Source organism: Platalea leucorodia, assembly GCF_965183815.1.
Source record: "Platalea leucorodia genome assembly, chromosome: Z".
NCBI lineage: Eukaryota > Metazoa > Chordata > Aves > Pelecaniformes > Threskiornithidae > Platalea > Platalea leucorodia.
In genome coordinates this window covers 4,355,608-4,379,238 of record NC_138858.1, presented here as the reverse complement: position 1 = coordinate 4,379,238, position 23,631 = coordinate 4,355,608, and the positions used below count along the sequence as shown (strand labels likewise).

At 42.5% G+C, this 23,631-nt stretch overlaps 1 protein-coding gene across 1 annotated transcript in view; it reads right to left on the bottom strand.

Annotated features, from left to right (window-relative positions):
• Window positions 1-2,855: 2,855 nt before the first annotated feature.
• Window positions 2,856-23,631, bottom strand: part of SKOR2 (SKI family transcriptional corepressor 2) — a gene marked incomplete at both ends in the record, with an annotated part of 25,847 nt that continues 5,071 nt past the window's right edge. The window contains 4 exon segments of the mRNA XM_082336011.1: window positions 2,856-2,918; window positions 11,653-11,720; window positions 17,195-17,293; window positions 17,685-17,750. Coding sequence (XP_082192137.1) covers window positions 2,856-2,918; window positions 11,653-11,720; window positions 17,195-17,293; window positions 17,685-17,750 — 296 coding nt within the window.

The window sequence follows — 23,631 nt, the reverse complement described above, 5'->3', positions numbered from 1 at the left end:
TCCAACACATCGTTTGTGAATTAAAATACTTCTAAAAAGATATTCTTGGGGATAAATTTCCTTGTTCTTTTCTTTAGTGGAATAAGCATAGCATTAAATTACAGGGAAGCTCAACTATTATCTCATAGTTTTCTTTTTTTTATTATAGACTTTTTATCCACATGAATGATAAAGAAACTACAACAGAGTTAAATACCTTTTTGATAACAGTGATTATATTCTTAATTACACTCAATATTAAATTGTAAAATATTTCCAGAGGAGTACAATCTTAATTCATACAGCAGGCAAAATACCAGAGGAGGAAGGGGCCAAGGGAGAGGGGTGTGAGAATTTCCAGTCTGCTTTTAAAAAGCACTGTGTATGGCTAACGCTGCTCTATCCATCCATCCATCCGTCCGTCCGTCCGTCCGTCCATCCATCCATCCAAATGTGGTTCTGGCCCATCTGGTAAGACACGCGATTCTTTTCATGAAACAATCACTATTCAAAAGCAAAAGATGAACTGGCAGATGTTGTCAGTGTTTGTGGCGCTGAAAGGATCGGCAGTTCCTTTCACAGCTTATCCGCAGGATTCATCGAAAGCATTTTCTCTATCAAGTTCAGTAGTCCTTCTAAAAACACAAAGACTTAAACTTTGGTACCACCAAAAAAGATCCAGGACAGGCATTTTTTTTTTTTTTTTGTTTTGTTTTTACTAATAAATGGCTGCTACATTCTATGTTACATGGTTGTCCATGATGCTTTGAGGTCACTTGTCCTTAGCTTCAGAGGAACCTGATTTGTTCTTTAAATCCCCAAGCCCTTCCATTTTCTCAGGCCTTATACAAGTCAGGTTTCTGAGTGGTGGGTTATAACTTACAAGGTAACAGCTGCAAAAGCTCCTGTGCTTCTGGGAATAAAAACAAAACAAAACAAAACAAAAGAAAAGAGAGAGAGAAAATGTTAACACCACTCAGCCCAAGTCTGAGATTTCTTCACTCACAGAATTACAACATTTGTTTACAATCCTTGAAAAAGAGATACACATAAGTCACCTGCTCCACGAGACCTTGCTAGTTCGTATCTGTGGAGTCATGTGGACATACTCAGATTAAAGATGAAGTGCAAATTGCAACTGACTGAACTATGACTAAAGACAACAAGACCCGCTGTGGAAAGGAACACAGAGCCCAAGAAGGGTAGCAAAGGATTGCCAAGAAACACAGAGCATTAACTGAGCGCTTCCTCTGCAACGCACAGGGCCTTCACCCCCTTGGTGTATCGCGTGGGCACGTACGTGCATATACGTTTCTTCTTGAGGCAACTCTTTTCTGCTTGGCACACCGAGAATCTGAAATTGCTTGTGAACAGTATAGTTGTGATTCTCTGCTTGACTGATTTAGCTTAGCAGTTAAGTAACAACTAATCTTTCAAAAGCGCGAGGGCCTACTTAGAGAAATCCCTGTTGTCTGCAGGGATGGTGTGCCACTGGAAACAAAAACAGCGTGAGAAACGCATCCATCCTTCACACTCCCAGCGCATAAGCAGGAAATGCTCGTAGCTGTGATGCCAGCACCCTCCTTGCGGGGCCTGTCAGCTGATGAAAACCTGATGCTGGGAACAAACGGTGCCGTTCCTCTGATGCTGCCATCCTCAGGCAGACTTTTATTGTAGATCAGTGCTTTGGACAAGGCGCTCAGGGCAGGACCCGCTGCTTTCATCTGGGGAGGCATACTGTTTTATTCAGGATATTAATATCACTGAATTTATTTTAAATCAGTGCTCAGATTAATGTAGACTCAACTGGAAAATGCTGGCAGTCAGTAAGAAAGTACTCACAAGAGGGCAAAACAGACCCACTTGATGCTTAGACTAATCTCCTTATCTCAGTAGGCAGAGCTCGAGGCCACGGATGCTGGTTATCTGGTTACTCTATGCTTACTCCTTACGTTTTTATTTTTAAGTATCTGCTCCTTCCATAGCTCAGGCAAACCTCCATCATCTTTACTATCAAACACTTCTCAGATGCTCCAAACTTTCTCTTGAATACCGCTTGCACATTACTGAGGTCTCTACGTATGAATAGCTCTTTTCTTCTAATCTGACTACTCCAGGCATTTTTTCAGTGAATCCACAAGCCAGATTTTGTGGGTTGGCACAGTAGCAGGGCTACCGGCTTTTTGCCTGTCTGTCTCCAAGCCCCGATCTTCTTGTTTTACCAGAAAAAAAAGAGAACCCATTTAAATATTAAGGCTTTAGCACCCGAAACTGGTGTCTCCCAGGCCACTGATGATGGAGACGGTGTTTCTTCTAACTGAATGCGTCTAAAAAACACTCCTGAACAATGCAGTGTTGGGTTTAGGAAGATCCTGCACACGGGCAACAGGGTAATCGGCGTCTGCAAGAGCCTGAACTACAGAAGACAGTACTGGTGTAGGTCTGTCAAGCTCCCAAAACATACTGCTCTTCCCTGGAGCTGAAGAAGCTCCATTATATGGGCAGAAAACCCCATCCCTACCTGCCCGTGTGTGAACTTCTACTGCATCGTGAATGCCAAGGTATGTCCCTCCTTCCACTGAAGGCACATGACCTTGATGCCACCTTCCAGTGACAGAGAGCAGAAGCACACGCTCAGGCAATTAGGCCTGGGTTCACCCAATGGTACGTCCTATCCCAGAGAAGCCTCGTCATTTGTGTGACGTGCCAGTTATCAGCTTTAGACCGCAGCACAACACCTCCGCAGGCAGAGCTTTTAGACCAGAATCAGTAACATCATGCAACAGAATGGTTCTGTTAATTCTTGCAGTGCCTGCAAAGAAAAACACGATGGCTGGGCCAAGCAGTGTAAGATCTCTTCTTTCACAAGCTCACCTTTAGCTTTTGCTGAGGTGTGCACCGAGCTTTTCTTTCCTGATCAAGCTTGCTGCATAGGGAATCTGCAACGACACAAAAACAAAGCTACTGCTTCATGCCAAGGTTTGGCTAACGAGACATCCAAGTCAGAATCCCTGCAAATGAAAGGTTTTGTTTGCCTCCCTATATAATTTTAGGAAACAGTGCCTTAAATTAAAGGGTTGAACTCTTTACGAAACTGCAAGAATGCTGAAGCAGAAATAAAATAAAGAATGGCTCAGATTAAAACAGATAGGTCTTGAAATCCAATGTAAAAGATGTCCTTCGATGTTTAGTTTATATCAGTTGCTGGCAAAAATAAAGCCGCCACCCACTCTGCTACCTGTGAGATGACAAGAAACAGAGCAGGCAACGCTCATCTCTGCACAGCCGAAATACAGCACATTGGGAGTACGAGACTTCATGTATTTATATCACCATAATTAGGAAGTTCATAATAGTTATCTTTGACTTGCACCAATCTGAGGGAAGCCACTGAAGTGGAACAAATAATTAAAGAAAAACAGAGAACATCGGCATATTAGGGAACATAGTTATATTTAGAAACAAAGTGGGATGATGTGCGCACTGGCTACTGGGAATACAGTATGGGGCTGCTCTTTTTCAACACTGGGCCTTTAGAACACAACAAAACTAAATTGCTCTGAGATTTCTCCATAGCTGGGAATCCAAGTGACTACCTTGGATCCACTATTCTTCCATGCTGCCTTTTGGAAGGACTGTTGGGAGGAATTCAGGTTGGGATCAGAAAATTTATGTCCCTACGCTCCCAGGTGCTGCTGCACGCTGAGGTGACCTGCTTCTGCTGTCAGGCACTCCAGAATATATTCACAAATAATGTCAAAGACGTTACTGCGTGCTGACAAATAGGCTGGGCTGAAGTCAGGAGCAAGGCCTTAAGCTGCACAAACAGCAAAAGAAACAAACAGGCAAAAGCACGGAGTTCAAGTGACCTGACCTGCCCCACACACCTAATAACATACTAGAAGCACGTGAATTTGCATCCATATCCACTGACCATATACCTAATGTGCATTCCTGTGCATCCCTGTTTTGGTTTTAATTACATTATGCCCACAGCATGCGAGGACATTTGTGTGAGTTGTGCTCAGCGTGTCTCTGGGCTGGTGTAAAGTGCGGTATCCGCCGTGTCACCTCTCTCCATCCCCGCCTTCGGAAGGCTCGGGATGAGCGGAAAGAAAGGGACATCTGCAGCTCAGGAGCTAACCCTTTCATCTCTCGGGAAAGGAGGTCAATCTGGTTGAAAGCAGCAGCATGAGGAAGCAGCAGTGTCTGCAAAGATGAGCTGTCTGGCTGAATGAAAGCAGAAGCCTTTCGGGGGGCACGTCGCTTCCCCCGCTACGCAGCCCTGGGAAAAGGGACGTGTGTGCATGAACTGAGAGGATCAAACTACTGATGACCTGAAAAGACCCAGGATCCAGGTGTTTTGTCTGACTACTCCTATCACCCCTACCCTTCACGGAAACTGAAAGCTATCAGGAAGCTTGCTGCCAGATCCCCCCAAAAAACAGAGCTCTCCCCTCAACCGCGTCCTCCAACAGAGCTGCCTTCCAGCGTCTGCGAAGGCTGGAAAACTCCTCCCCGAACTGCAGCAGAGAGGAGTACGCAAAGAAACTGTTTACCTGATCACCCATTTGCATGGCTTAGATTCAAAAGGGAGCCACACACAAACTGCCTGAACAAGCACGTTTCAGCTGAGACCCGTGATGCTTCACCACCTGCTTTCTTCCTCTCTCCCACTCACAACGGCCAACAAGCAACATCGGTTTGCATGGCCGCCAATTATATAGGACATCTCCCAAGCCGTACTGACCTAGATAATACAACGGGGTACATTCTGTCAGAAATTAACTGTTCTTAATCCACTTCTCTGCTATATTTGGCACATCAGCGTCTTTTCAATGTGTGTTGGTTTATCCATCCTCCTGGTAATAAATGAAACTGGGAGAGGTGGGTGTCCAACAGGGAAATGACTACTTTCTTCAGGAGTTAAATCACCTACAATGTCATCTTCAACTTTTGTCATTGGAAGAGGATTTGGTAACTCCGGTGCTGCAGTGGAATAGTATTTAGGGCTCTTTATGACAATACAGTCCCCTTTTGCATCTCCATGGAGGATCGGCACTCAAACGGGCATAAAGATCCAATGTGCGGCCCTTACCAAAGTGTGTACACCCCTGCAGCAACAGAAGTGCAGACAGTTCGGTTTTAAGTAGCAAGCAATCTGTTTCTTATGACTAAGTCCACATTAATAGGAAATACACTGCAATGGGAGCAGATCTATAGGGTGCAGGAGAAAGACTCAGAGTGCAGAAAGACTCAGAAGTGCAGAAATACTGCACTTCTCTTGGTTTTTTTTTGTTTTTTTTCTCTTCAGGCTGTCTCTAGTCTGGTCCGGGGTACTGACCACCCGTTAAGAGCTAAAGCACACTCCTACGTGCATTCCTGGAACACACCCTCGTTTGCTTCATCCAGGAGGAATCCAGTTTGCAAGCTCTGAGTCTGCTCCACAACATGAACCAAAGCGCAGATAAGCGGATAGGATTGGGGATTAATTTCTAAAGCGCGTGTCTGATCCCTGCTACATTTGGACATCAAAGAAGCTTCTGTACACCATCCTCTTCTGGAGACTTCACCTTTGCGTCCCATCTCTAGGTGGGGTACACAATGATACATTCACCCTGACTGCTGTTGCTTGAAGAGGGAATCTTCAGCACCCCAAAGCACTGTTATCTGATATGTACCTACAAGTATTTAGCTGAACAATTCTCATTTCTGGGGAGTGCACTCGAGACCTCAGTCAGAACACTGTCCAGCCAAGACAGCCCTCCCAAATGCAAAGCGTATTTATGCAGGAAAGGAGACAGATGTGCAGCTGAACTGCCACTGGAAAACCACAGTCTCTGCACACACGGTGCTTCTGAATAGAAACGACGCGTGGGATTAAGGAGAAGAAAAAGCATGCACTGAGCCTCTGACAGCTGGAGGAGGAGGAATGGAAGTGCCAACGGCTTGCCCTGGAGGGTGAGCCTCCACTACGGCCCTGTGAAAGTATTTATAGCTGTGTGGGCTGATTTCAGAGACTCTTCCCTCCTGGGTGGGCAGGGGCATGTGCTCATGGCAGCGTACCGGTCTGCACAGGAGGCAAAGCAACAGAGAGTCACGGCTGGAGTATGCAGTCTCTCCCCTATGTATTTTTAACTACTGGACCACACTAACACAATAGAAAAAAGAATTTTGCAGATAGGCAATAGCAGAGGCTGGCTTGTGGCTCTCTGGTACATACGCATCCATTTTTGATCAGAATTTCTGCAGATTCTAAAGGAAAAGAAGCTTTACTTCTGTTTTTAACAACTATTAATTCTACAAGGCATTCCTTTTCTTTAGCATTTGAATTTACTGGAGAAAGAGGCACAGCTCCATCCCATTAACCCAAGGCACACCCAGATGCATTGTCAAGATACAAGTTTTGCTCACCTGTCTTAAAAAAGCAGACAGTGCCAAATAAAATTCTGGTAAAAACAGTACTTGTCAGCTCACTTTTCTGTACTCAGTCAGGAATGTCTATGCTACCTTTGGCATCAAAAGGACACATTTCCAATTTGTACCACTAAACCTAGAGAGGAACTCCACCAAAAATCAAATTAAGGTAACAGAACATATCGAAACAGACCTGCAGTATGATCCCCGCTGCTAGAGCACAGCAGAAGAAATTAACAAGAAAAAATATAAACCTCTCTCTGGTTTGCGGGGTGCAAAGTAATGAAATCTGCCTTGGAGTCTGCAAGACACAGTAAACACTTCCAGAAATGCTCTTTTACCTGTTATTATCTGGGTGTCAGTGGACAGGCACTTCAGCGCAAGATGCAGCTCAAGAAATCCAAGAGCCATTCTGCTGAACCCATGTTTGCCTCTAACATTCTTGTCAAGGTCAATCAATCTAGCTAGACCACTTTAAGCAGAGGACCAAAACAGAAATCCCAATAAAGCGCACTGCTATTTCCTATTTCCACTTTTCGAATATGGAGTGACAGGCATGCAGTGACCAAGGTCTCCGCACACAAAAAGGTGGATATTCCTTGTTTGTACGATGAATACATTAGTTGTACAAAGCACCTACTTCCCATATACAATCTAAAATAGGAATTAAACCTACCGGTGCTTTTCTTAATTACAGTAGGACCCAGAGGAACATGATCTCATACCTCTGAAGATCTACCAACATTACCACACGGTAGATTGTTTTCTTCTTTTAAACACTCCTTGTGAATCTTTAAAGATCAGGATGAAGGATGAGGCAGAGATAGAAATCAATTTTGCAGGTAGATAGTTCCTGATTTATTTTATTGTCTGCCTCTGAAGAACAGAGTTGATTCAAAGCAGCACTGAGAGTAGAAGGCCATCGAACATCACAGGGGTTCCAACTGGATCCAATTCTGAGCTCTGAACATTATCATTAGCCCAAAGTTAGACTAGTGAGGAGGAATTCAGTTCATGGGCATATAAATAAATTTTAAAAAAAAACAAAACTAAACAAAACCAAACCAACACTTCCTACTTGAGCTGGAAAGACAAGAGACTGCCTGAATAATTCTCATTTCTAACATGTCTCAAAGGCCCGCTGCCTTTTACCCCTATGTAAAATTAGCAGGATTGATCACTACCTGATTTTAGTTATCTAAATCACAATGGCAGGGTGACAAACACCACCTTAGCCTTTCCTGACGGATGGGTTACAGCTGTGGTCAGCGCTTCCTGGGAACCTACAAACTACTTGTAAGGGACCCCTAAAAGGAAATTAGGAAAAGCTAACCTGTTTGCACAAACTTAAATTTGCTGCTTGGTGTTCTACTTCTCTGTGGCAATGTTTTAAAGGGGTTCACAAAAACATAAAAGGATAAAAATTGTCATGCTGGGAATGCTGCTTCTGATCTTTTTCTCCCACCAGGCAGCTAGGAAGAAAGTTCATGCTTTTTAAATTTCATCCACTAACACTGTTGCTCAGAAGACAGTATCAGACGGAGTCTCAAGCAGGAGCTGACTGGGTACTTTGTTAGGCTGGCTGGGCTGTCCTGACAGACTAATTCTGGTCACACTGGACAGAAACTGAGAACTCTAGAGGCAGGTGAGCTCCTCTGAGGCCATACCACATGTGCCATGTTAGAATTTACCCCGATCTGCTGAGCAGAGATTTCTTCTCGGTGCCGCTTTCTGTACAGCTTAATACCAGCAGGCAGACAATCCATGCCTGAAGTAAAATATGACCTCCAAGTACACACGCTGTACGTAGCCAATTTGGGAGACAGCACTTTGAAGGAGGAAGCAGTGAAAAATGCATTCAGTGATTTAAGGTCCATTTTCTTGTTAAACATGACGATCGGTTGCTTCTTGGCACTTGGCCGAGAGCTTGGCACAAACAGGTTGCGATACTTCCTGGTAGCTGCTCCAGAGGCTCTGAACAGCTCCTTTCTTACCAGAAATTGCTGATGGCTGCACAACGTCCCACTGCTCCAGCTACCTACCAAGCCAGGTTATGTCCAAAGAAGCCAACATCCAGATGATGGAACAGGACCCACGCTCCATTTTCCCCAAGATCTGAGCTTTACTCTTGACTTTCAGGAAGCCATCAAATAATTTCTTTTTAAAAGTCCGGAGCGGACGGAGCATTAAAATAAAAGCCCATTGATTAAGGACTGCTGTAACTGAGGGTTTTAATGAAGGATGTTAAAGCCACGCCGCTGGCGGGCGGCGGGGCTGCAGTGGTGGCCGGGGAGCGGCAGAGGGCAGCCGCAGCCCGCACCAGCGCCCCACTCGGCGCGGCCGCTCCCCACGCGTGGCCGGTCGTCATCGCCTCCCGCACCGCACTTTCACAAACGTCACGCAAGAACTGTGAGAAAAAAAGCGTTACGTTCAGCGTTCGGTGCTGGCTGGGCACGAAGCACCACCTTCAAGCAGCCCTTTCCCTGTAACGGTCAGGTTACAGCGGGCGTTCGCCCTAGAAAGTTTTCAAATACAATTCTATTTGGTTAATTATTTCATGCTTACCTTCCGCTTCGTCTATTCCTCATATCTCTGACACACTGGACACTCCAAGGCAGTTTATTTTAAAGTCTGAGTACCCAGCTACATGGCTTGAAGCGTTCCAGTTCAGGGTTAGGGTAAAACCTGCCTCAGGTACCCGCTGTTACAAGAGATGCCTTTGTGATCGTGCGCAAGTCTTCAGGAAAGACTAATTTAACTGGTATAATCCTTCCGTGGTGCGAAAAGCCAAAAGACAGTGACTCTGTGCATTTATATTGTTTGTAAAATAAAATAAAGCAACTAGCCAAGTTTTGTGGCTATTATACCAGTAACTCTGAGTTTAATACTACAAAAGTATACACCTATGTAGCTGTAAGTAAAATCAACATGGAAGCACACATTAAACACTTCTGCTTTTCTCTTTGCACTTCTGTGTTACCAAGAAACTTGGGTGTGGGCAGCTCTGTTAAAGCAACAGTATAGCGTCCCAGGTACATACAAAACAAAACAACCTACCCCTGCTAAAAACAAACCAACACAAACAAGAAAATCAAACGTTACCATGCTTTTTGTGTATTCTGCACCAAAAGCTTTAATTCATCCATGCCATAACCCAAGGAGGCCAAAGGAGTTCTATCATTAGCCCGTGCAGCTCATCCATCTTAGTTCTAGATATAACCGTACAAAATATATTCACATGAATGAATTAAAGGAACTGCAGGGATTACCACATCAGAAGTGCTGACTCCATTTCAGTTATCAGCCAAAGCATCACTCAAGATTTCTGCACTCAGCTTCAACAAACAGACCCGTTATTTGCAGCAGTCTCTCAGTTCTTCACATGCAAACATCCCTTTATCGGTGTCACTGATACAAAACCTGCCTCGCAGATACCGGGAGGGATAGCCCAATGTCAGCATTAAGACTTACTGGTGATTAGACAACATTTCTATTAATGATAATTAAACTCAGGCAGCCACAGTGAATGAAGAAGTCCTGAACTGTCGGCACAGTACGTTAAATGTTGAAACTATTCTCTGTAAGTACATTCAGGCAGCTCTGTTTAATGATTAAATGACTATTAGTCTTTCTGTAGCACGCATCAGTAAGTGAAAAGAGCGTGAATTACATTATCATATTTCTTTTCCTGCCCGAGAAAAAGCGCTACACTGAACCTTGTGATTTTTTCACTTCTTGTAAATCAGTAAAAACCACCGCAGCTGGCTCGCTGGAGGTCTGGGACATCCAGTTTCAGAAACAACTTCACAACTGGGCCACAAAGTGAATGGCGGAGATGATCCATTCTTTCCCTGGGAGGCAGAGCGAGTTAGCTCCAAGTTCAGCTGACACAGGAGATAAAGGCTGAAGAGGGCCCACAAACTTTGTGCCTAAATGTGCTTCACAGCCAGAATCAAAACAGGTCACCTGCCTCAAGCCCAAAGCAGCAGGGGGAGTATGTTTCAGGATGGCATCCTAATTACGATCTTCTGTGACAATGCAATTCACAGACCAAGCCAAACCCCTTGCCTGGCATCCGGAGACAAAGGGGAACACGGTAACAACTGGATGCATTAAAGGAAAAGAGCAGAGACTAGCGGCAAAAAAATCTCCACAGATGCTCTGGGCTTGAATTTCTTCCATAAACAACCTCCTTCAAGCACCCTCCATCTCTCATTGAAATCTCTGAAGTCAGCAGAACAGGGAGCAGGAATGTTCGGCAGCTCTAAAAATAAGGCCACTCCTAAATGCCTCTAAATGTAGTTGCACAAGTTTGACAATCCTGGCCTTCAGCTTTATTTTTATGTCCTAACCCATCAATTAGAAAATGACAGTACCAGAAGGCTGGACAATGCCTTCACCGCACCAGGGTCTGTGACAAGCACAAGTAAAATTTAGATGCTCGAGCACAGGGCTGATTCAGGTAAGCCTGCCTCAAAAAAACCCTGTTGAATAATGTCAGACTGATCACAGAAAAAGCACTAGCAAAACAAGCATTAGCTGATAGCCTCCCATGCGTTATGCTGCCCTGCTCTTAAAACCACACTAAGCAGTATCTGAGTAAGAAACAGCTTCACACACTCCACCCTTTGCTTGTACTGGATTAAGTATGTCAAGTTTTCAAAACAGCACAGCTGTATGCAATGATCTAGAGTTGCACTAACACACACACGCAAAATCCCTCTTGACTTTAAAATAACAAGCAAGACCCCAAACAGCAACGTGTGCCTGCACTGAACTGTGTTTTGGCAACTCGATCCTTTACTGCTGAGTTAAGCACTTCTTCTAGTGGCTGAAATTTGAAAAAGACACATCCTAAGGTTTATTCGCCAGCGAGAAGCTGGCCTCGCGCGATTCCCTACTGAGGGCTGAAATGCACCCCTGGGCATTCGTACAAGGTAGAAACATTTAACTGCTTAAGGTTTACTGATTCAGTCCTCACATTTCTCTCTGAAGAAGCACCTCTTGGTGTTGAGTCAACACATTTCGCTTAGTTGAAACGTGAAGACCCATCTGGTTAATGTATGAAAGTAAATCTCCAGGTAATTAAGACTCTAAACCAGCTGAGAACTGTATGCTTACGTCTTGCTAAGTATAAGGTAATATGAGCTCTGTAATAGTACATCTGCATAGCTAACAAAGGAAAAGTCTGAGGAGTGCATTTACAAAACATGAAGTGACAGTCCATAATATTTTTAGCAGAAAAGGCAAACTTACAATTTGTAGCTGCTGTACCATTTCTTCTCTGTATGCCAGTTCCCGCTTCATCTGATCTTGAAAATTATCTGTAAGAGGAGGAAAAAAAAGTAGATGCAGTAATTAAAACAGAGACCACACAGCAGAATTCGTATAAACCAAATTAAATCAAACCCGATCACTACTGAGGAATTGTGAAGCACTACAACGCCCTTCACCCAATTAAAACGCATGCCTAACAAAAACTTCTTCTCTAGTAGGAGACACTGCAGACAACAGAAAAACTTCGGAAAAATCAGGTTCAGTGACTTCCCCAATTAGCAAATGTAGGCTGCTAAGTTTCTGTCGCTAGCATTCATTCTCACAGTGATTTTCTCAATGGGCCAGACTCTGCAGTCATTAGTCAAACTTCTACCGACGCTAAAAAAGAGCAAAAACTTCTCTTCTTCGCTTTGGCATAAATCTGTTGATATCAACAGCGATGTCCAATATGTAAGAACAGAAAGCGTTCAAGGATGCAGGGTTTGATTTGTAGTTTGTAACATAGTGCTGATGGCTTTGAACAAAACTCAGACTAAAGCTCCATAAACACTGACATGGAACTTGGGAGGAAAAAAGCCTTTGAAAGACAGATTCTAGACAGTGGGGTTACAGCACAGGCCAGCCTTCCTGCTCCAGTAACTCCTCCTTCCCTTATTTTCCTCCTCAGTAACGATTTCAGACAAAACTTCATTTGGTGGAAGATTAACTGCTGGTCTGTGTTCCATAACATTGCTGTTGGAGGGTGGGAAAAAGACAGAAAAACATAAACAAACATATTGACAAGAAGCTATGAGCTTGGAGAGCTGCCACATGACGGAGACCTAGGTGCAATGACGGACTATTAAATGGAAGAGGAAAGAAAACCCATTCCAACGAATATCATTTTGATCCGGGAAACAAGCCTGTCCTGGACCACGGGAGCAGCAAGGTGAATGCCAACATAAAACAGCATGGAGCACCTCAACACACAGCACTGTCAAACTGGAGAGAGCTTGGAGGGCATTACAAGGCAGCTGGAATGGTTTATCCACAAGGAATAACTTAAATAGTTAAATAGTCATGCTGGTTGCTGGGACACTAGCCCAGGACTCGGGAAGCCTGGGTTCAGTACCTGATCTACTGGACTCTGTGCGTGTGTCTCCTTTCATCACCAGTAAAGCAGGAATAACAGCACTGCTTCATCTGCCAAGTGTGTTGAGAGTATTAATGGATTAAATGACTGTGGGATACTTCAATAGCACAGCAATGGGAGTCACAGAAACAGCTAAATTACTATTGAAAGATTTGAGCCCAGGTGAGAATGAGTGGCTCCTATTAATACACCGTGTGCTGCCGCAGTGCTGGCAGCTCACCCGCTCCCAAACCAGCCGCACAGCCTTGCCACGACTTCTCAACCCCAAAAGCAGGAGCAGGAAGGCAGTCAGCAGCCGCGGCACGATACAGTGGAGAGGAAGGAGGCACCTTGCCTGCGGGGAAAAGGGATGTGTCCCCATCGACTGTGGGCACAGAAGGGGCTAGAAGAAAATACAAGAGGGCAGAGCTCTGTCCTCCTCTTTCACACAAGAATTTTGCCCTCTCTGAACGACGAGCCAAGTTGTTTAAAAGACAAGGAGGCACTTTAGGACAACAAGAAAACAGCAATGAAACAAAGAAAGAGTGAGAAAATTTGTCAGGCTGAAACCATCAGGATCCAGCACAGCCACACAGAAAAGGACATGACAACACTATCTTAACAAATTTCTTCAGATTTCAAGTAAATGCCCTCAGAATTTTTCAGCCTATTCCCTCTATTCCAACTCGATCAGAAAAAGAAGCTGACAGAAATAAAGCAGGTTTGCAATTCCTCTCTTCCTAGCCCCAAAAAAGCTGTGCACCACCTCCTGTCTGGTCACTAAAGGCTGATAGGTCTGTGCTAGCTAATATTGAGGTCATCCGGTTTCACTCCGAGTAGTCTATATGGAGAAATTCTCCTTCTTTCCTCAACACTTTCCTCTCGGCTGCCTCTTCACAGGCTCATCGCCTCTCAGAACAAACAGCTCAGAAATCTTGCTCAGTCCTGCACTGCAGATGTCCAAGCTCACAGTGGAAATGGTGTGTTAATGGTAAGGATAGTGTTTTTTCCAGCAGCATTTATCTGAGTCTGAATGCTTACACACAAAGCCATGAGCAATACCCAAGAGAAAATATATGAATATTTAAATAGTTTTCTTAAGAGAAAATTAAATACTTTAACTATCCAGACTACGTCACCGCCATTTTATTACCACATTGTTAAATGCAGCCAGACAAAATGCGTGCCAGCCGACACCAAAGGTACAAACCAATGGAGGGTTCTGGGACAACATGCTGTCAACTGTGCACAGGTGCTCATATTTCTATCAGGACAACAAATTCTTTGATTTTCTTCAAGTGATCTGATCTTTTTTATTTTCTTCAAGTGATCTCTGTGTTGAGAGATCTTATAGGCAAAGGAAAACCTCATCTGCAGCTTTTAAGTACAATAGCGATATAAAAAAAAAGGTGCAAACAGCAGAAGACAAGGTCTGCTGTTTTATAAATTATCACAGGCCACATTTCAAGCAGGTACAAGAAGCCACGGCGAAGCGTGCAGCATAGTACTACTAAATGAGCTTGCAAATAAGATCAGTTCTCATTTACCAGGGATTTCCACGAGGAGAACACAGAAACCAAACACCTTTTACACACAACACTGAATAGCACTGCTGTGGGTGGTGGTTTGATGCTATTAACGTGTAACGCCCCAAATGTGTTCAGTTCCAAATGCAAGACCCAAAAAAAGGTGACTTTCAAGTTAACTCCAGGTAACCCGACAGGAGCATTTTCTAGAGAGACACGGCATTACCTGCCACACCTCACACGTTGGCTCCCTGCTGAAACAGGGATGAATTTTCTCCTTTTTAAAAAAGGTTGAGAAGACTTAAAAGCCAAAGGCTCCTCACTTACCTACAGACAGTGCAAAGCACAAGGAGAACCACTCCCACCTGTGGAAGTGAGAATTACCCTGGCAGCGCGTTCCTGTCCTCAGCAGCTTTAAGGACAGGACAGAGATCCAGTCCCCATGCCCACTCAGCCCAATTCTGCAGTGAGCCAGACTGGGATACAAAACCTGGTACCTGCCTGCTCTTCGCTCTGTCCTACAGCCTCAGGTGTCTCCAAGCCATGATATTGATGGATCATCAATACAATTTTAATTCTACCTGTGCTTTCCTTTAGTTGGATCTCTCCCTAGTTCCTCCCTATCCAATACCACCACAGGCAGTTAGTAATTTGGGAAACCTGGCAAAGCAAATAGTTTCTAATACCCGACCTAAAGCAACAGCCCCATCCAGCAGCAAGAGCCTGGAACAGACCCCATCTCTTTTGCTACAACACATACTGCTCTAGAGGACGAACCACACTTACCTTGGATTTTACACTTATTTGTTTTAAAAGATCCTCCTTCTTCTTCTTTTATTACATGCGGAGGAGGGGTGTTTTTTTGGTAAATCTAAATCTGTAAATAGGTTTTACGGTCACTTGTATATATTGTTTATAGCACATTATCTGTTTTCTATTTTAATCCTGAAGAAAATTGACCACTACTTTGTGGTACACTGAAACCACATATTTTTCAAGCCGGCATACAAAGTCGCCACTTCCTTGGTTGGCCGTACGTGTTCTTTTCTTTTATTTGAATTGTATTTCATGTGGTTTAATTGCAGCGTTTATTTACATGGCAATGACAGAGCATTAATTTTACTGTAGGAGAACAAAAGGATAAATGAGTGACCTGAATGGCAAAACTCCAAGATGCCATTTCGCCAATACCACACATCAGTGTTTTGATCTACACAAATTATTTGAAAATTACCTCACTCCCAAACCCAAGTAATGACTGAATTTATACTGAAGGATGAGGTTATCCTCCTTTCATTAATATCTGTATCACCTCAGGCAGCTCTTCTCCTTTATTTATGAAGCTGTCTACATCTTTCGATATTTGGGCTAAAGATGGAGTCATTCCCAGAGTCCTTCCTTGCTTCCCTGAACTTACCCTATCTGATGCTACAGAAAGGGGAAAAATATATTTTGTTTAAATAATAGGAAAATGTTGTCTGTGTTACCACCTCTTCCTGCAACCCAGGGAGGTGCAACACTCCTCAGCTTGCAGCAGTGGGTTTTAGTTGACTGACTTACCTCAGGGGTACAGGCAATACTGTTTTTTGTCCCTGGAGTTTTTATGAAGGAACTCGGAAGACTAACGAAACAGTTTCTGAACTCTTCAAGAAACTATGATAAACCAGCACAAGGGCATTTTGCATTGAGTGCTGGTCAAACATTTCAGTCACGCAGGAGTTAAGAGAAGTTCGCAAATGGCAGAAGAGCCTGACAATTAGTCTGGGAAGGTTTTAATGTATCTATCTTAGCTTACTGCGAGTCAAGTAACTCTGCAGTGCTCCATCCACGTGTTGTCGCAAGAAAACAAGGATGAAAATTGAGTTTTAAAAAGCAGAGTTTAGAAGAACCTCACATCATCAACATCAGGAAAATACTGAATGGAGATGCTGTCAGACCTCCTTTGAACTTCACGAAGAAGAAAAAGGTGGGTGCAAACGTGCTTTTGCCTTTAGGTTGCATTTAATACTGAGCTGGGGAGACTGGGCAGGCAGCTGCGGAGCTGTGACAGCCAGGCATGGGGAAGCCCGCACAACAGTACTGATCCCTGTGTGGTGCTGTGTTACAGATGGGCAGAGAGCAGTGGAGATGCCCTGATCACTCCAGCTCTGTAACACTACATTCATTACACGTTGGAGAGCCCTCACTGTGTCTTCTACCTTCTCTTGATGTACATGGGATTTCTCCTGGAATCATGCTTTCCCCTGCTGCTGCCAGTGTAATTCAAAAGGCCTCAGTCAATAGGTCTTTTTCCATATCCTTGTGCATGCATTTCAACTTTCTGGCAGCTTCACGAAAACCCTAGGAAGTGTCCATTTTGTCTTCTTTTACTTAACGCATGCCCAGCACATTCCATCACCCCTGGACAGCAGCACCTCACCTATCAGCTGTGGTGAAAGGGCCATCTCAAATAGCCCATCTCAAGAGGAAAAGCCCTAACAGGTCTTTCTGCTCCTTAAACACATGCAAAATCAATTCTCCAGCCACAGCTAGAACCACCTAAAGACGACAATGAAGTACTCTGTCTTCAAAAGCCTCCAACAAGCTGGCTAAGACCACCGACATCGCTGTACCCCAAGAAGGCCCAGGCGTGTTTCTGTCCACTCACTGTATTCAGTGTTATCAAAACCAGTAGAATATACACCAAAATAGACATCCAGCTTCAGATTTTCCCTACAAAAGACCTGCTTGGGCAGCCTGAAAAACCACAGCAGTGCCATCAACCTCAGCAGAACTAAGCCAAAGATCCTGGCAACACAACTGACAACATACCTCTCCCCGTTTAACAATCTGACAACAACCACCCACCCACCAATAACATCAAAACCACAGATATGTGTCTTACTGAAGACTGGGAAAGACGTGTTTCCTTTCAACACTTGGAATTCCTGTTCTAGTCTCCTTCGTAAGTCGATCTGTTCAAACAAAACCTTCTGGAGCTCCTCTAACAAAGAGAAAAGAAAAGTGGTTTTGCTAATCTGTATAAATAATTCTTGAAAGAACAGTTGCAGAGCAATTCATTACTATAAGACAAAATATTTTAGCAGTTATAAAAAAAAAAGAAGTGTTGCATAGACCTACAATAGATTTTGTGCAGAAAGCCATGAATATAAATCAATGTAATATATTATTTTAAAGTATTATATTACAGTGTCATGTATTGATTGATATATATGCATTAATCTCAATTATATCCACCCAAAGGTCCATATATTATTCATATGTTACTTGACAAGCTTAAAATATGGTGCAGAACAAAAGTGCCCCCTATTATCCTCATATTCTATTAAAACAAAGAGCAGTTTTATAACGTAAGAGGCCCTTATTTCTTTTACCTTTCCCCATGTTTTCTACATCCTTCTTCAGTGAATGAGGTGAATTGGTTTCTTGTGTGTGTTCGCCTTAAAAAAAGAGAAAGAAAGAAGTTATTGATTTACTGATATTGCTTTTCATCTGTATTGTCCTTACTACGCAACTGCTTCAGAGAATCTGGAGGAAAAAAAAGAGGAAAAAAAATACACAGAAAGAGTAAGATTGAGGTTTATCTACATATCTCTGTGCGTAGCACAGATGTTTGCAAGCCTTGTATTTGCTTCTAGTTTAGTAAAGCACCTACCTACACCATGGCCTCCTGCAGCCAAGACCTGACGTCTCCTCCATACGTAGGAGAGCTCCTCTAGCGCATCGTCTCCTGAACTGATCCCTGCTTCCACTCTAACCCCTCTTGAAGATGCTCTTACCGGAGAACGACTAGGAACAAGCTGAGAAAGTGGCAGAGCCTTCCCTACAGCCTCATCTCCTCTCTTTACAATAGGACGTCCATGCTATCTAGCTGGGCAGGACCCTATTCCCAAATCCACACGCAAAATCTTTTTTTTTTTTTTTTTTTTGCCTCTTTGCCTTCATCAGCTCTTTAACTTTATCATCTTCTAGAGCTCTATGGCATGGGCTCGTTGTAACTGAATGTAATTTATATCCAGCTGAGATAAAATTGACATTAGTGGTATTTGCATCTAAAGGATACACCTCTGAGGTCAACCAATTCAGAGATTTCTGTCTTAGGTTGCTCACAGAACTTTTAATCATATACTAGCAAAGAATTTTCTAGATAACAGAATTTTACTATTTCCAGATATACGCATGCTACTTCTTTCAGCCTTTTTCCTTTACAAATAAAATAAAATAAATCTTCACAAGGTGTTAAGTTCACCTGGATGACAGTTTGACTTAAATATGAACCTTCTGACAGAAGGTGTTATTTTCATTATCTTCTGGAACTGTGAAATTTTCCTCTAATTTCTATGAACAGGGTTTTGAAACAAAAAGCTATGAAAAAAATGTTTTTTAAAAGAAAAAATACCACTTTAGCAGAAATTAATGGGAGATTTTCTGTTATTTACAGCTGAAGTAGAAATGGACTCTCAATAATTAAGAAAATATCTGGTAAATAACCAATTATTGAACTAATTGGACTAATTTTCGGCTTAGTCCAGCCAGTAAATACACATCATTAACTCTACTGATAAGTAATCACAAGAAAGATATATATATATAAAGCTATTCGTGTGATTATGTATTTGGAAGAAATAATCATGGAGGAAATACCTTGGGGTTTTTTGAAAATAAAAAGCCATAGCACTGAATAGGTCACCACACAACAGGTAAGATAACAGCTACTTAAAAAACCTCGTACTGTCACCACGCGTTTGATAGTGGGTCATCACAACAAGCTAATTTTGAAGTTGAATTGGAAAGTCTTGTTTTAAATGCAGTCAGAAATCTTTTTGCAAAACATTTATTTTTGGTTTTAAAAATCAATGCATTCTTATATCCAGTAAACCTTGAAGTCATAGTATATGAAACATATCCAATAGTTATGCATTTCAGCATCTGCTATCTTTTCGTTTGTTAAAAAAAAGCCACCACTCATTCAGGCATATACACTTACACAAATGATATCTGGTGCCAGCAATTCCATTTTAAAAATCTGTTTATGTAACACAATGATTTAAAAAATCATTTTTGTATGATATTTGACACAAACAAAGTATTTTCTATGGGTAAGTTGTCTCACTACATTAAAAGAAAGACCAAGCTTAAAAACAACAAGAAAAATACATCACTTTTTGGGCAGTGGTTTGAGGTCTTTCCATAATGTAAAATGGTCTTGTTTTCTTAGTTAACAGAATTTTGTTTTAAACTGGACTGCTAACAAAAGAAGTATTTTGTTAGATAAACTAGGAATGAGGGTACACAAAATAAAAAAAGGAAGAATTTAAGTTTAGGAAGGGTACTTATTAAATTATATATACTAGTATATTTTTCCAATCAATTTCTTTCACGGAGGCATTCTTTTCTGAATGTTTTATGTGCCATTCTGAGGCATAACAAACTCACAGACAGAAGGTAGCTGGATTCTTCAAGGGGGAGGAAGAGAAAGGGGAAGAGACTAGATCCTAGCACAGAGCATGGCGGCACCATAGCTCTTTCCCACTTGCTCGCTGGAGCTTTCAGGGCCGTATGGTTTGAAGCTGCCGACTCACTGGGACTGAAAGAGCTGCATCAAAAATGAAAACAAGGGCATGTAGCATAAAGAATAACTTCTCCAGCATCTGCAGCCTCCCTCCTAAGCTACCAAAAAGGCTTAGAAAATTCCCCATCCTCGCCCCCAAAATAAGTAAAGAACAGGATGGGAAAAGCAAAGGTATTTAAAGGCAAAACCCAGTGCATATGGTTTTAAAGAATAACTGCATTTTTGAACTGCTTTCTGATGTTCAAAAAAAGCCTCGACTTTATTATTGTTAACGGCAATAATAATCAGATGCGTTTCACCTTTCCAGTCCCCCTGAAAATGATAATCAAGAGCCTTCTCTTCTTCGTTTTTCCATACTTCCCAAAGGCCTCATCATGCGTTGTGTACTGTTCTACCTTAATTGAAAGGGAGGAGGTATTGAATATTTAACCAGCTTCCTTTCTCTTAGATGTTAATTAAAAGCTAAATAGGTGTTTAAAAACAAACAAACAGAAAGCCCAAAGAATTTTAATCAGTCCAAGAAAAAAATCACTTCCCCTTCTAATAGCTCCACCATAACTCTCTTGGGCCTTGTCTACAAACAAACTTGTAGCAGCATCTAGAAGAGCAGCACTGAAAGCTGTGCGGCCCCCCAGTACGGACATCCAGGTTTTCTTTAAGAGAGGCCTGTTCCAGTTTATTCAGAAAAATCAAACTATACTTCAACCGCCTGCTGGCTAGGGGGAAAAGAGGATGAAGTATTCAGAGGCAGCTTGCACTGCCTCAGCTAAAGCTTTTGGTACCGCTGTTCTTCCCAATTAGCTCAGGTGCATGGACGTTGTTACTCTGGAATAAAGGTACACGGGTTGTATTTTACACAAATGGCTCTCTTAACCTGGAATGTGAACATCCACCCACGGAGGAAAGCAGAAATGATATCTGTGAGTAGACACACCTAAAATTACTTTGTCAGTACTCTGAAACCAGAGGTCCCAATTTGTACATTGACACAACCTCAGCTCTTGCGATGCCACCATTTTATCAGCTCTACACCCACTGGAGTAGTTAAGATTTGAGTTTTTAACACAAAAACCAAACAGAAACATTTCTAAATTTATTCTCCTCAAACGAAATGCGCATTGCCCTCATTGTACAAAACCAAACCAGACACAGCCAGGTTACCTCTGCATGCTGTGCCACCTAGAGCAATCTCCTGCAATCCTTCCTCGCGAAGCTCTCAAAGCGCTCTTCAAACAGCAGCTAAAAATTTCCACGCTGGCCCAGACAACTCAGCTACGTCAATGGGCAACTGATTTGCCCAGCGCAGAGCTCCGATGGACCGGGAATATAACTCCGCTCCCGACTCTCAGCCCTGTGCCTTGTCCTCGACTCGTACTCTCTACAATTCCTGCGACATCTGCACAGACCACATCAACCAAAATCATCCACTCGCCTGTGCCTCAGCGTCGGCCCTGTCATTCCTGGACGGTACTTAAGTGTCGCACAGCACACGATTCCTGCCAACCGGCTCTGCCGCTCACTCCTACCAGGTGAGCTTTACCGTTGTGAAGCCTGCAGCATCGACGGTCTACCACAACTTAAACCTCCACCAGTATTTTTAGCTGGAGAGAGTGCTGTCTGCAGACACAAAGACCGCAGCAGTGAAGATGTCAGTATCTTCTGGGTATAAATATATATATATATCCATTTTAAAAATATAGGCAGCTGTGAACCAGCAGACTTTCAGAGCTCCAAAGGCTCCATCTGTATTTGAAATTAATTACTTGCTTTAAGACACGCACATTTCTTATGTATGTCCTGAAGAAATCTTACCCTTACTGAAAATATTTACGCATAGTGCATATTCATGCTGCTTTTTGGGGGAATAATCAATAGGATAATCAGGACTTGGGAAAATATGCCTATTTTAGGAAACTCAGTAAGATCTTTTAAGTGCCTTTCTATACTGGGGCTGATATATATGTCTTACAAAATCTGGAGCTTTAAATGTTACTTTGCCCTGAGAGTGGTTTAACTTTAAAACAAACTAATTCTTTTTTTTGCACAGATAAAGCTTCATTTGTAACCACCATTTGAAGTTTAAAGCATGACCATCCGATTAAAAAACATCCGTGTTGAAGTACTAACGGATAGAGGAGAAAACAGTTTCAGGATTTCAAACTGAAAGTTCAAAAACTGCGACCGACTTAAAAATATGAAATGTTTTAGAGAGACAACAAATCAGTTGGCTTTTGGTCGGAACCTTATGCATACATCTGGGAAGTATTTTATAACTTTATTCTAGAAGCATGAGGGCTACAAAATTTCTAATTCTTGGTTTGGTTTAAATGGAAGGTGAGATTCTCACCAGATTCCAGAAGATGGATGGGGCTTTAAAAAAAAAAAAAACCCAACACACCTAATATTGTGAGACTTACAAAAAATAAAGAAATTCAACCATGTTCCACCGTCTTTTAATAATTCAAAGCGAATTTCTGATCTCCTCAGTAATAACATAAGAGAAAAGAGACAGGACGAGTAAATAAGGACCCAGGCCTACAGTCCGTCTGCAGTTTTGTCTGTCGTGCACCTCCATGTATTTATACAAAATCTTACCTACTAACATGCAGTACCGGGTCCCACATCTGAAACTTCACCTCGTCTTCCCCCATTTCAACTTTTAACTTCTTTGCTTTTTTGCAAACACCTTCCATAACAAAATTTTATGTCTTTTAACTTCTGAATCCAATGTTTTACCACTTGGCCCAATAAAGACTACGCAACCATCCAGCCTCCTGTATATAATGCCGGGCTGTTTTCAACCCTCTGCGAGCTATAGTAAATACACAGCAATTGCACCAATATTTGCAGAGTTATTCTGGATATATATTTAAGAGTAAATTAAAGAAGAATCTGGCTCACTGTTTATAGTTTGAATTTTCCTGACATGCCTAGCAAACCATTTTTTACAAAGCCAAAAACGGGGAAATTGTAACAAGATTTGAGAAGGTGACTTGAAGCTGTTATTAACACCCAATTTTAGAGCGCACGTTTCTCATTAGAACAGATAAAAAATTACATTGGTTGGGGCACTGTTTGCAGAACTCAACTTCTCTTTAAGAAATACGCAGTATTTGCACGGAAGCCTTGCAACGCCGCTGTGTGCCAGACACACACACAGCTCTTCTACCCTTCAGCTGCTGAAGGAGGGTCGGGATGGCAAACCGCAGCTTTCCCAAAAAACTGGACCAGTTACGTAAGTTAGTCACCGTTATCACTCAAAACTGCTGTGGGAATTTGAATAATTTTGAGCTCTTTCCGAACACTGCCTGACAGAAAAGGAAGGGGGATTTTCACCGACAGTTTACTGGCTATGCAGGACGAACAGCTACGGGATCCTCAAGCCCGTATCTATTTCAGCCTTGGAAAGAGCTCTGCTTATTATGAATTAAGCTCACTGACACATTGAGAATAAGAAGCAAACGTATGCACTTAAAAATGATAGTCTCTGGCAGAGAAAATACTGCTTTTGTTTTAAGACTCTCTTTACTAGGTTTAGTTAATAAATACAAGTCCACCGTCACATGGAGAAGAATTTCCAGGATCGTTTAATCTTTCTTAATCTTATTAGGAAGGCACAGCTTTAAGCAACTCATAAATCTATTAAGTATATTAAAGAAATTGGAGAGCCAGAATATTCTGCAAAACTGTTTGACAACGAAGCAGACAAGCACTGCGAATATAACCCACTAGTTCTGGGCAAGATTAAG